The 14301-nt window shown below is 37.9% G+C and overlaps 1 protein-coding gene and 1 pseudogene across 1 annotated transcript in view; one reads left to right on the top strand and one right to left on the bottom strand.

The window, feature by feature from the left end:
- Positions 1-14301, bottom strand: part of CREBBP (CREB binding lysine acetyltransferase) — a 223232-nt gene that overhangs the window by 182819 nt on the left and 26112 nt on the right. Inside the window, exon 2 of the mRNA XM_077141973.1 lies at positions 12004-12716. Within this exon, the coding sequence (XP_076998088.1) occupies positions 12004-12716 (713 nt within the window). The remainder of the gene's footprint in view (positions 1-12003; positions 12717-14301) is intronic.
- LOC143667820 (large ribosomal subunit protein uL30 pseudogene) lies at positions 7157-7915 on the top strand (annotated as a pseudogene).

The raw sequence follows: 14301 nt of genomic DNA, 5'->3' as shown, positions 1-14301 counted from the left end.
ACTCTCTTTAGTGTCTCTTAGAGGGGTGATCTGGTGGTCAAGTAGTTCCTCAGCTTTTGTTTGTCTGAGGATGTCTTAATCTCCTCCTGAATTTTGAAAGAGTTTGCCAGATACAGAATTCTTGGTTGTTAATTTTTTGCTTTCAGCGCTTTAAATATGTCATCCCAATTCTTTCTTGCTTCCAAGGTGTCTGATAAGAAATCAACACTTAATCCTACTGAGGTTCCCTTCTTCCTGTCCTGACATCTCTTCTGCGGCTGTCAGAATTCTCTTTATTTCTAGCATCTGAGAGTTTGATTACAATATGCCACGTCATGGGTCTATTTCTGCTTATCCTGTGTGGAGCTCAGTTGAACATTCTGGATGTAAATACTCATATCTTTTGTTAAATTTGGGAAGCTTTCTGCCATCATTTCTTTGATTATTCTCTGCCCGGTTTCCTACCTTCCTCTTCTCCTCCCACACTGCATATACTGCTACACTTAATGGTTTCCCTCTGGGTCCTCAGGCTCTGTGCACTTTTCCTTACTCTTTTTTCTTTCTGCTCCTCAGGTGGAATGATTTCAATAACCTCATCTCCAAGATCTCAATTCTTTCTTCTGTCACCTCCAATCTGCTGGTGAAGCCTTCTGGGGAATTATTAATTTCTGTTACTGAGGTCTTCAGCTCTGTTCAGTCCCTTTTCATACTGTCTTCCTTTAGTTTCTTGTCCATGTTTTCCTTCAGTTCATTGAGCATATTTAGGACCCTATTTTTAAAGTCTTTGTCTACTATGTTCCAGGTCTGATCCTCCTCATTGATGGTTTCTAATCTTCTAATAGGCCACCACTTTCTGTTTCTTTGTATGTTATATAACTTTTCTGTTCAAATCTGGACATTTTTATGTTTTAATGTGTTATCATTGGAATTTAGACTCTGAGGCATCTATTCCTTAAGCTTGCATCTAGTTAGTGCCATGACAGTTTTCCCTAAAGGCCAGGAGCTCACCAGAGAGAGAGAGAGAGAGAGAGAGAGAGAGAGAGAGAGAGAGAGAGAAGAGGAGGAAAAAGAAAACACCTTTCCCAGTTTTTGCACAACAGTACAATCTCCTTCAGAGCTTATCCATACAATGAGTCTAGAGAATAGCTTCAGACCAAAGCTTAGGGGCTTCCCTTTGTTTTTCCTGGGCATGTGCCTTGTTTTAGCTTTGGTATGCATATACAAATTTGGATTTGGTATACAAATGTCTCTTCTCTTCCATAGGAAACAGTTTTTTCCTCATGGTCCTGAGTACTATACGGTATGTTAAGTCCTATAGCCAGCAATCCCTTACCCCAGGGAGGCAGTTTGGCTTGACTGTTCTCCCAGCGTTATGGAGGAGAGTTCTGTGAGCTGCCTTCCACACACAGGACAAGTATGGAGACAGCTAGTCCTTCAGGCCACCACCAGACAGACTGGGCCAGATCTTCACATTCCTAGTGTGTTCACAAGGATTACTTTGTTCCCTCCAGAACCAGTACCAGGGATCCACACCGGAAGCAGGGGCCCTGCTGTATGTCATGCCTTGAGGGGGTGTGTAGAAAAGTTCCAGCCAAGTTATCAGGAGACACTGCTTTTAAGTAGCCCTTTTCTTGATCTCATGCTTACCCTGTTCCTGTAATCCTTTAACTTTTTAAGCATTGAGAAAGATGTCTCTGGCAGTTCTGGCTAATGAAAAAAAAGCTTTTGTAAGTGTGCTACAATGATGGCTCAAGTGGCAGAATTCTCACCTGCCATGCCAGAAACTCAGGTTTGATTCCTGGAGCCTACTATGGCGAAACAAAAAGCTTTTGTGGGAGGGAGAGGGGATGGAGTTCTGAAGTTTCTCACTCAGCCATCTTGACTGAGGTGGAGAGGAGCTGACAGGTTTTCTTACAAGTATTAATCTTCAAGTTGGTAACCTGGGAGATGTACAAAAGTCTCCAATGTTGTCATTATGCAAAGCTTTCAATAATTTTGGTTACAGAAAATAAAATCAGTTACAAAGACAACGAGAAAAAAGACATACAACTCCAACTTTGACTTAAAAATTAATACCAAGTATGACTGGGTGATAGGATGGTGGACAACACTTGTTTTCCCTAGACTTCTCTGAGCTATCAAATTTGTACAATAAACATCAACTACCTTTATTATTAGAAATGAACATTCTCTGAAAACATAAGAAAAGTCATTTTATCATCACTTCAAATTTTTTGTGACCATCTCAAATCCTTCATGTAATGAAGCACCTAGATGGCTGACAAATCAATCTTTTCTAAGTTTTTCAATAAATGCCAGACACTGTGATAGGGACTTTACATAGATCATCTCGTTTTCATCAGTTCCATAAGATAGATATTATACCCTTTTCATCAATGTAACAATTCTCAATGGTAGATACTATTATCATCCATATTTAAAAGACAAATTTAAGACCTAGAGAGGTTAAGTAATTTTCCCACAGCTAATCATTAGTACAGCCTGAATGTGCACTGAAGAAGCTTACTCCACAGCCCACGCTCTGCTTTTGAGCCCTCGATGTGATGCATCTGCGGGAGGCAATCTGAGCAACTGCTGCTGCAGCTAATGAAAAGCAAAGAAGGCATGCTGAATACCACCATCTGTGCCAAGCACTGTGCTAGCCACTTAGTACACATATATAATCTTCATTCAATTAAACAGTTTTACAAGACATAATTTCTTGGATAATTATCAGGGGAAGTGAGGCACATCCTGAAGGAAACTATGATTATTTTCATTCATGTTATAATAAGATGACTGAAGCAGTATAAAACTCCTTACTATTTCTGCCCCAAACTTGTGCCTACTGGAGTTACCTACATTCTACATTGCACTGTACAATTCAATCTTTTCAGTTTATAAACTGACAAAATACTTCTGTTGCCATCTTTTAGAAAAGGCCAAATTATAATTTACTTGACACAAAATTCCTTTATTTTCTTTGAATTATTTTAAGGATCAGATGAGATGAAAATACACGAAAAAGTAAAAACTATAGTACAAATGCACAGTTTTATTTCTCTCATTAGTAAATGTAAGAAATCTCCAAATACCTTTCTAAACTAGAGAAGGTGAAAAAGTCATCTTAAGTGGACGACTTGGCCCTACCAGATTTTCAAGAACTATGTATGTTCAGCTAGTCCACTCCTCTAAAGCACAGGTTCTCAGAGCGGTCCCTGACTAGCACTATCAGCATCACTTGGGGCCGGTGAGGAGAAATGCACATTTTCAGGCCTCACCCCAGATCTGTTAACCAGAAACTCCTGAGGGTGTGGCCCAGCCAACTGTGTTATCCAGCATCCAGTGACTCCACTGAATGCTTAAGTTGAAGAATCACCACCTTAGAGTATCTGACCAAAATGTTAGCTGATTGAGTGCAGGGGTGTCCTGATTTAAATCAAAATCTTTACTCCTTAAGTACAGTCCCAGGCAAAAGCAAGCTCTACGTTGCTTGGCCAGATACTGTACATTAAAACACCTTTTTCTTCCTGCCCCTGTCCTTGCACAGAACAATAACTTTCAACAACTTCAATGTTGTATGGTTTCTAATGCCCACTTAAATTTACCACTTTTGCTTTCTTTCTAAAGGAGAAGCATTTGGGTTATTTTCAGTAGAAAATATGTATTTTCATCTCATCTGATCCTTAAAATAATCACCATATGGACAGGCAATGATGGCTCAGTGGCAGAGTTCTTGCCTGCCATGCTGGAGACCTGGGTTCGGCCCATGTAAATATAATAATAATAATTACCATACTACCAAAAAAGATAACATCAGGTTTTGCTACTGTTGAAACAGATGGAGAAATTACTTTGCTTTGTTTTTTCAAACATATCATTCCTTGTTAATATTATCGCCACATTGTTGAAATGGCTCATGTTCCCTATTTAAAATGTGCTAAAATTCCCAGATCATGCACCAACACCCCCACCCCCCAAAAAGCCCTAAGAGTCATGAACAGTTAGGAATAAGAAAGGGGAAATAATCACATACACTGAGAAAGTTAAAGAATTATAAGAATTTCTGCACAACTCTTAAGTTAATGACTTTTCAAAACTGGATAAAAAAATTGCCAATAAAAGATAAATTGTAAAACTGACCCCCCAAAAAGGCTGCATTAATTAATGATCAAGAGACCCTTAGTTAACAGTAACACTGCAGTATTCTTTCATTAGCTCTAACAAAGGCAATATACCAAAGCTAAATGTCAATAAGAGGGGGATATAAAGAGAGGGATATGGGATTTTCGTTGTTGTTTCTCTTTTTTTTTCCTTTTCTCCTCTTCCTCTTTTCTATGTGGAAGAAATGGAAATGTTTTCATATAGACTGTGGTGGTGAACACATAACTATGTGACTATACCGGGAACCATTTATAGTACACTTTTACGTATGGTGTATGAAGAAAACAGTTTAAAAAATAAATAGAAGAATAAAGAGAGAGAGAGAAAGACCCTTAGTCAAACTGTCTGGGATCCAATTCTGGTTTAGCTGTGTGATTGTGGGATGTCATCCAACTTCAACGTACCTCCACTGCTTCATCTGCAACATGGGAATAGTACCTACCTCAAATTTTTAAATGAAGATTAAGAGTTAAATATTTTGAGTCTTTTCTCAAAAATCAAAGTAAATTGAGACCATATCTATATGGAAAGAGAGAGAAAAACTTAAGAGACCAAAAGCCTAAAAGAACAATATCCATAGAAAACAGCACAAGAGTTGTCAAAGACCTTAAGTCACCCCCAGAAAAAAAAGCTTCAGGCCCACATAGTTATACAAGTGAAGTCTCTCAATTCTTCAAGGAACAAATTATTCCAATGCTCCAGAGAACAGATATGAAAGGCTTTTAATCTCTTTTTGACCAAGTTAACATAATACTGATACGAGAACCTGACAATGATAGCACAAAAAGAATTACTGATCAATAACACTACTGATTAGTGAGAAGCAAAAATTCTAAATGAAATATTAGTGAATAAAATTCAGCTACACATTACTATTAATTTCACAATTACAGAAATAGTTCAATTTCATATTAGAAAACCTAGAGAGATAATGTCACATCAATAAAAGGAAAAAAGTCACAGGGCAATCACCATAGGTATCAAAAAGAAATTTAATAAAATCCAACATCTAATAAATGAGTAATAGATTATCCCTCAATTTGGAAAGAAAGTACTGTTGACTACAAACCAAAGCTAACATTATGCTTAATAATAAAACTCTAGACACATCTCCATTTAAGTCAGATACAAGTTAGGGAAATCCAAGAACATAAACATAAACACTGGTCGAAATACTAGCATGAAGAAGACAAGAGTACCAATAATAAAAAAGATGACTGTCTATTTGGAAAATCCAAAGAAGCATCTGAAAAAGTATTAGAATAAGAAAATTCTATATAGAAACCAAATTCCAAAGTGACACATATACATCAACATCTTTCCTCTATTTTAAAAAATAGGCAGTTAGATAATGAAATAGAAGAATTCGCCCCCAAAAGCAACAGTAGAACATAATACATCCAGAAATAGACTTAATAAGAAAGGTGTATTACCTGTTTGAAGAAAACTATAGTTGCTCTAAGCAACCTAAGATTCCATGAAAAGACAGAACTAGTATTTACAGTATAAGAAGACTAAGGAAACCACAAAACTGTTAAAATATCAAATTTATCCTTAAATGATCTGTAATATTCAATGCAATACCAATCAAAATTCCAAGATTTGCTTTTGGTTTTAGAAATTTGAAAACAGTTCTAAACTTGGCTAAAAGTAGTGGTTCTCAACCCTAGCTGCCATGAAAACCATCTTAGGAACTATAAAATATATTAATACCCAGATCATGCTCTCACCTCAAGAGATTCCAATTTAATTGGTCTGCCATGGGGCTCAGGTATCACATTTTTAAGAACTCCCCAGGTAATTTGGATGCACAGCTAGGATTGAGAACCACAAACCTTAAAGAGTAATTTACCAGAATGACAAAGAAAGTACTGGGAAAGAGAAAGAATAAAAGGCAACAATTGCCATCATATATTAAAAATCATTATACAGCTAGAATGATAATTGACACAGGAATGAGCAAAGATCAATGGAACAAAGGAAAAGAGTCCAGAATTAGACCCAAACCCTGAATGTATGAAAACTGAATTAAGTATATACCAAAAATGGTACATCAGTGGGGAAAAATGATGGATTATCAATACCTAAGTAAACAGTACTGGGACAACTATAATTTGGAAAAATATAAAGCAGGATCTCTATATTTCAATCCTTAAGCCAAAAGAAATTCCGGGTAAAGATCCAGGGTATTAGGGGGAAAAATTCAGGAGAATACCTCCTAATTTTGGAATAGGGAAAGCATTTCTAAACATGACAAAAACTCAAAAGCCATAAAGGAAAAATTGGATAAAAGTTTTTCTATAATAACCGAAAATATCCATTGGTATCCTATCCAAATGATTATAAACTACCATATTGCAAAACTGTGTGGCCATATTCCTGGTAAAACAGACTTTGGTAAATAAATAAGGGGGATAAAAAACACTTACATACATTTATCAAAAGGCTTACACCTTTAATATACAAGGAGTTCTTGCAAAACAGTAAGAAAAAAATGAGAAACAACCCAACAGAAAAATGGATAAAAGATATGAGCAAGTAGTCACAAAATACAAATGTCAATGAATATATGAAAAGACATCATTCATAACAAAGAAATGCAAATCTTTTAAATGAGGAGTTTTTTTTGCCTAATAGAATGGCAAACAATAATAAGCATGATAATATCCAGAATTGGTGAGGACTAGGCAACAGGAACTCATTCACTGTTAGTGAGGTGTGAGCTGTGCAATATTTTTGGAAAGTATTTAGCCATATCTATGCTTATTAAAAATGTCAATACTGTTTCATCGTAATGCACCACTTCTAAGAATGTATCCAGCAGATACACTTATTCAACCTACAAAGATGTACATACAAGTATGTTCAATGCAAAACTATTACAACAGTAAAATACTGGAAACAACCTAAATGTTTAGTTAATAGGACACCAGTCTGATAAATTAAGATACACCAAAAACAGTGCCTATTGCTGCTATCTATTACAAATCACAGCTCTTTTCAAGCTGGACTCATGGAGGATGTCGAAGAGAAGAAGGTGATTCCGGCTGTGCCAGAAACCCTTCAAGAAGAAGTGAGAGAATTCTGCTGAACTGAAAATCAAGTGCTTAAAAAGGAAGTATGCCCAAAAGATGTTTCAAAAGGCAAGGAGGAACTTTAATTACAAAAAAACCTAAGCACTATCACAATGAATATGGGTAGATGTACAGAAGCAAGATTCGAATGTCTAGAACGGCAACAAAAGCTGACAACTTCTATGTACCTGAAGAATCCAAAATGGCATTTGTGATCAGAATCAGAGGTATCAATGGTGTGAACCCAAAGGTCCAAAAAGTGTTGCAGCTTCTTTCCCTTCACCAAATCTTTAATGGCATCTTTGTCAAGCTCAACAAGGCCTCAACATACTGAGAACTGTGGAATCATGTATTGCTTGGGTACCTGAACCTGAAGTCAGTGAATGAACTCATCTGTAAGCACGGTTACTGCAAAATCAATAAGAAGCAGATCGCCTTCAAAGAACACTTTAACTGCATGATCTCTTGGTAAATATGGCATCATCTGCATGAAAGATCTAATTCATGAGATCTATACTGTTGGGAAATGCTTCAAAGACGCAAACAACTTCCTGCGGTCTTTCAAGTTATCTTCTTCCAGAACCAAAATGAAGAAAAAGACCACCCATTTTGTAGAAGGGGGAGATGCCAGAAACAAGGAAGACCAGATCAATACAGGCTTTTTTTATGAGAAGGATGAACTAAGGTGTCCACTATGATTATTCTTCTGATCTGGTCAATTAATAAACAGTGATTGCTTTCAGTTGGGAAAAAAAATACAGAGCTATCTGTAACACGGAACAATTTCGAACTTATATAGTTAAGAGTGTGTCTGTGTGTGGGGCTATACAGTCACAGACAGATGTGTATACTATACTACCCTATGGTTAAGGGAGATACACACACACATACAAACCCCTCTCTGCCTTTATAGTCATAGACTATCTCTGGCAGGATAGAAAAAAAATAGGAGTTGCCTCTGGTGAGAAAATTTGGGAGAAAGAGGGATGATGAATTAAGGGAAATTAACTTCTTATACCTTACCTCCAGTGTGCTGTGGGTTTTTGGGGGGGGGCAGGGGAAGGTTGTTTTGATTAGACCATGAACATGATTACTTTCTAAAAACAAAACAAAAATTTAACAAAGCCTTTGACCTAGTAATCCTACTTTTGGGAATGGATCCCATGATGCATGAGGGCTGACCTACTCTAAGATATGCATCCACTGCAGCACTATTTGTACAGGTAAAAAAATCAGAGACAATTTAAATACTCTCCATCAGGGAATTAGATAAACTGCTGTACATCATATAATGGAATATGCGTTGCTATCAGTAGAAAAACAAGAAAAATCTGTGTGCATTGACATGGAAAAGCAAGAAACTTATGTAGTTTGGTTGCATTTTTGTATTAAAAGGGGGGTGTTAAATATATCTGTAGGAAGGTCATCTTTAAAAGATATGAGTATGGCTGATCTTCTTCTACTGTGTCGATTTGAATCTAGTATGTACCCCCAGAAAAGTCACGTTTTAATCCTGATTCAATCTTGTAAGGGAAGCTGTTCCTCTTATCGTGATTCAATATTATAGGACAGAAACTTTTGATTATATTATCTCAAGGGAGATGTGGTATGTCCAATTGTAGGTGTGATCTTTTGTTTAGATGGAGATGTAACTCCACCCATTCCACGTGGGTCCTGATTAGTTTACTAGAGTCCTTTAAAAGTGGAAACATTTTGGAGAGGGCTCAGTCCTGACCCCAGAGCTGACACAGATGCCAAAACTTGGAGAAAAGAGACATGGATATTTGGAGATGCTTAGAGCCCAACAGACATTGCCATGTGCCTTCCCATGAGATGTTAAGCATGCAAGAACCTGGAGAGAGCCAAGGGAAGCCAAGAGATGAAAGCCAGCCCTGGAGAAGCAAAGTGAGGAACCCCCACAGGAACAGAGGCTGAAATCAATGGAGCCCAGGAGCAAGGGACCAGCAGATGCCAGCCACATGCCTTCCCAGCTGTCAGAAGTGTTCCAAACCCATCAGTCTTTCTTGCGCTAAGGTAACTTTCCCTGGATGCCTTAGTTTGGGCATTTTCATAAGCTTAGAACTGAAAAACTACAACTTATTAAATTCCCTTAATGAAAGTCTTCCTGGTGCCTGCCCATGAGAAAAAAAAAAAAAGAGCTGTTTCATTTCTGGTACATTGCATTCTGGCAGCTTAACAAACTAATATATTTATTACTCTAATATTTTATAAGGAATATGTATTTCCTTTGCAATGATAGTTATAAAGCAAAATTATCTTTAAAAAATGTTTCTCTTCCCCTGTATACATTTTAAAATCTTATTTGGCTACACTAAGGTTATATTACAGAAAAGGAATGGCTTAAAATGAACTTGCCTCTTGCTCTATTTGCCCACTATCTGCCTTTTGTCCCACCCATAGGGCGTGACAATGACAAGCCTTTCAAAAACATCAGGCCTTCCCCCCCACCCCCACAAGATCAGCCTTTTGGGGATACCTATAGGAAATGGACAACTGCTCCACAGCACTAATGTGGCTTACTTTCCAAACAGCATATTATAATGAGGTGTTGTTAGAAAGATAACTCTATACAAAGGAAAGAACCCAGGATGATATGAAAAACCTGGGCAAACAGAGGAACATGAAATGATACAGATGTTATCAGCAAAATACAGACTGTAGGAGACGTCCCAGGACAAAAAAAACCAACAACCAAAATAATCAGTTTCTTTAGTTAATAAATTATAAGAATATTACAGATTAATAATCTTAAAAGACATCAATCAGTTGGATTAAGGATTATTCAGATTCTGAATAAAAATCTGTAAAAACAAATTATGAGAAACGAACAAGCGGAAATTAGAATACTTAATGGACATTTTTTGAAATTGCTTTTTTTTAACATGATAATGGTATTGGGTTTAGGTTAAAAGAAAGTTTAACTTCCAGAAATACACACATATATCATAGCAGCATTCAGAAGTGTGGTACAGGGAACACAGACCCTTTGGGAGGCCATGGAGTCAGGATTATTTTCAGAAAAAAAATCAGACATTATTCACCTTTTTCACCTCCATTCTCTCACAAGTCCACAGGAAAGTTTTCCAGAAGCTTCAAGACAGGTGATACATCTATGTCTGCTAACAGAATGTGTGCTTGTGTTTTAAAATTCTTTGTTTTAATATCTAATATTGTAAGTATTGCTACATAAAATCCACATTAATTTGGGGTCCTCAATAATTTTTAAGATTATTCAAGGGTCCTGAAACCAAAAAGTTTGAGAATCACTACAATATCCTATTATATCTACTTTCACAACTGATTTAAATTTTCCAGAGTAAAAAGCTTTTTAACAACTGAGTACTATAATACGGAACGGTAAGGGAATTAAGAAGGAACAAATACCACTTCTACCTATGAAACATAAAGTCCATTTGAAATTCTCTCTCAACCCCAGACTCTAAAAGGCACACAGGCACAAAGACCCTTCTTCAAATGCCAGGCACAAATAAAATTTAAGTTCACATTCACTTTACTAAAGTTTTAAAAGAGATAAATTTTAATTTTGGATTAAATTTTGAATTAAATCTTAATGTTGGAAATTATTTTGCATTAAAGAAAAAATTCCTCTCCTATCTAAGAGAGTCACCGGACTTTCCATCCATCACCTAACAATCACAAGGACTTCATGGGGAAATAGTGTTCTGATCTTATTTCTCCCTTTCCCGTACTGGGGACTAATTAAATCCGAAGAACAGTCCAAAGTATTTCTCTGTTCTGGAATTTACTCAGCCAAATAGTGCCTGAAATAGGTGCACAGGTGACTGTACTTTACAAACGTTTTGTCACACAGCTTCTGCAGTATTTATTTCAACTGGCCTGAGTCTCTTTGTGCTCTTCTTCCCTGTCAACTCTCACTTTTTTGAAGATACCTCCTATCTACCCTGGCATTGGCCTTTCCTCTTCTCCAAAGCTCAGATTCTTTTCTACCTACTAGTTGCAGTGCTGGTGACTGCAAAACCCAGCCGAACCTTTCCTAGAGTGGACCCTAGGTTCCTTGTACAGGCCTCAGAATCACCTGGAAGGATTCTGAAGCCCATGTGGCTGGGACCTGAGTCTCAAGAGTTTGACTAGGTAAGTCTGAGTGAGGCCTGAGAATCCGCAATTGTAACAAACTCTCAGTGCTGACTGCTGCTGGTGGTCTGGAGGCCACACTCTGGCCCAGGCATACCCCTGGCTGTGCCACCCAATCCTGGCTAACTGACCAGCTCAGAACCCAGTTTCTTCATCAGTAAAATGGAAACTGATAATAGATACCTCACCAGGTATTTGTAAAAAGGAAAACCATGTATTGGAATCAGTTCTTCTCAGCTGGGTAAAAAGGAGGTAAAGCATCCTTCACCAGAATCACTGAGGTAATACAAAGCTGATTCCAATGCAGAAGTCGCCTCTTTCAATCACATAGTCATACTTTCATACATTTTCCTCAGAGGGTAAAAACTGGTGGTGCATCCCAGTGCATTCCCTACATCCCCAACTACTTGATCTGGAGGCAACTCTACTGGTGACGTCTTTAAGAAATCTCATCTTCAGACATAGGACAAAGATCTTTTTATCCCAGAAAGAAGGTCTCCAGATAACAAATCTCTCTTCCCTATATGAATAACATTTGGAAAGCCTTACAGGAAGAGCAGGAACACATCACACAGTCCTGTTTTCATGAATTCCTTGGAGGGAAAAGCCTGTGGTTAGGTAGGAAGTACTCAAAGCACGTGAGCCCACTTACCTTGGTCATGCCTCCTGCCTGTGCTGTGTTCAGTCCTGCATGACTGGTCATTTGTGGTGAGACCTGCGTTAGAGTCTCGGCTAGCACGCTGCTCGTGGCCGCCTGCATGGCCGGAGCAGGGTATGGCATCCCAGCTCCCCTTCCTCTGCCAGCAGCCCCAAGAGATCCATTCATGACTTGCGCCTGCCCTTGCTGGGCCTGACTCATTAAACCATGGCCTGAGTTACTATTGAGGAGGCCTTGATGAGTCTGGTTAAAGTTAGCATTCATGCAGATCCCAGGTCCAGTCTGCGACGTGGCAGGGCTGCTGGTCACCAGCCCTGCTTGTTTTTGTGCTTGTGGATTTAGTGCCTGGGAAGCAGGGGGGGTGGGCCCAGAGGTGCTGGCTGCCTGTTTGGGCAGGTTGGGGGCTGAAGAGTCTCCCTGGTTCAGAGGGCTCTTGCCCATGGCACCCAGGCTGGCCAGGTTCGCATTGTTCGGCTGCCCTTGAGCCTGGCCACCAAGGCCTTGCTGCACGGGGCTGCTGGCACTCACATTTCCTATTCCTGGGTTGATACTAGAGCCGCTGCCTCCTCTTAGAAGCTCCGACAGTTGTTTATGTTTGGAAGCAGCATCTGGAACAAGGTTCCCACTGTTTAAAAGGCCTAATTCACCTCCATTGGGAATCAGTTCATCAGGAAGATCATTTTCCAAGTCAAACAATGATCCAAAATCTAGAAATTAAACAGAAATGGAAATGAGAAGCTAAACAACTGTAACAGTTCTCGAACTGTCCTATGTTATTATGATCTTAACCTAAAGGGGCATGTAACCTGGAATACTAGTATGTCTTAAGAGTAATGGAAAAATGATTTGAAAGTGAATTTGGGAAAATAAAACAAGATTATTTTTCAAATTCTGAGAAAGGAAGAGTTAAACTGAGATGAGAGGGGGACAAGCCCTGATAGATTTTATCACATATTCTAAAACAATAATTAAATAGTGTGGTATGAGGACAAATGCAGATATACAAATTCCAGGAAAACAATGGAAATTCAAAATTCACTGAATTATAATGTTAAAATGCTTTAACAGAAAATAAGATCTGTGACTTCTTAAACTTCTGAAGCTGAAGATAATTTTTCAAGAGTGGCATATACAGAAACTATAAATGGTTTAAAATAAAAGAAAATAACAGCTTTTGAGCCCACAAAAAGATGAAAAGCATACTGACTCCAAGTATAAATGGACAAAAGACAAGAGCAGATAATAAACACAAAGGAAGATGAAATAGCAAACAAAATCAAACACCCTTCCTGATAATCAAACAAATCAAAATTAGAGCTATCCCTTTTTCTGATCCCTCTTAAAGTAACATTCCTTTTTTAATTTATGAAACATAACCACATACAAACACAAACATTCTTACCATATGATCATTCCACTCTTGTTTTATAATCAATAACTCACACTATCATCACATAGTTGTATATCATCATCATGGTCATGTCTTAGGACATTTGTATCAATTTAGAAAAAGAAACAAAAAGAAAACAGAAAAGAATTCATACATACCATACCCCTTACCCCTCCCTTTCACTGATCACTAGCATTTCAATCTACTAAATTTATTTTAACATTCATTCCCCCTATTATTTATTAATTTTTAATCCATATGTTTTACTCATTTGTCCATATCATAGATAAAAGGAGCATCAGACACAAGGTTTTCACAATCACACAGTCACACTGCAAAAGCTATAACATTACACAATCATCTTCAAGAAATATGGCTACCGGAACACCGCTCTACATTTTCAGGCAGTTCCTTCCTTCCTTCCTCTCCATTACACCTTAACTAAAAAAGTGATATCTATATAAGGCATAAGAATAACCTCCAGGATAACCTCTGACTCTGTTCGGAATCTCTCAGCCATTGACATTTAATTTTATTTCATTTCATCTTACCCCTTTTGGTCGAGGTTTTCTCAATCCCTTGATGCTGAGTTCCAGCTCATTCTAGGATTTCTGTCCCACCTTGCCAGGAAGGTCTACATCCCTGGGAGTCATGTCTTACGTGGAGAGGGGGAGGGTAGTGAGTTTGTTTGTCGTGTTGGCTGAGAGAGGCCACATCTGAGCCTCAAAAGAGGCTCTCTTGTGGGTGACTCTTAGGCCTAATTTTTTTTTAATTTTTAAATTAAAAAAAAAAATGACAAGAAAGAAATACAAACATTCTTAACATATGATCATTCCATTCTACATATAACCAGTAATTCACAATATCATCACATAGTTCCATACTCATCATCATGATCCTTT

This window comes from Tamandua tetradactyla, chromosome 23 (assembly GCF_023851605.1).
Source record: "Tamandua tetradactyla isolate mTamTet1 chromosome 23, mTamTet1.pri, whole genome shotgun sequence".
Classification (NCBI taxonomy): domain Eukaryota; kingdom Metazoa; phylum Chordata; class Mammalia; order Pilosa; family Myrmecophagidae; genus Tamandua; species Tamandua tetradactyla.
Note: the sequence above shows the minus strand (reverse complement) of the source record. Positions and strands in the feature narration are given on the sequence as shown.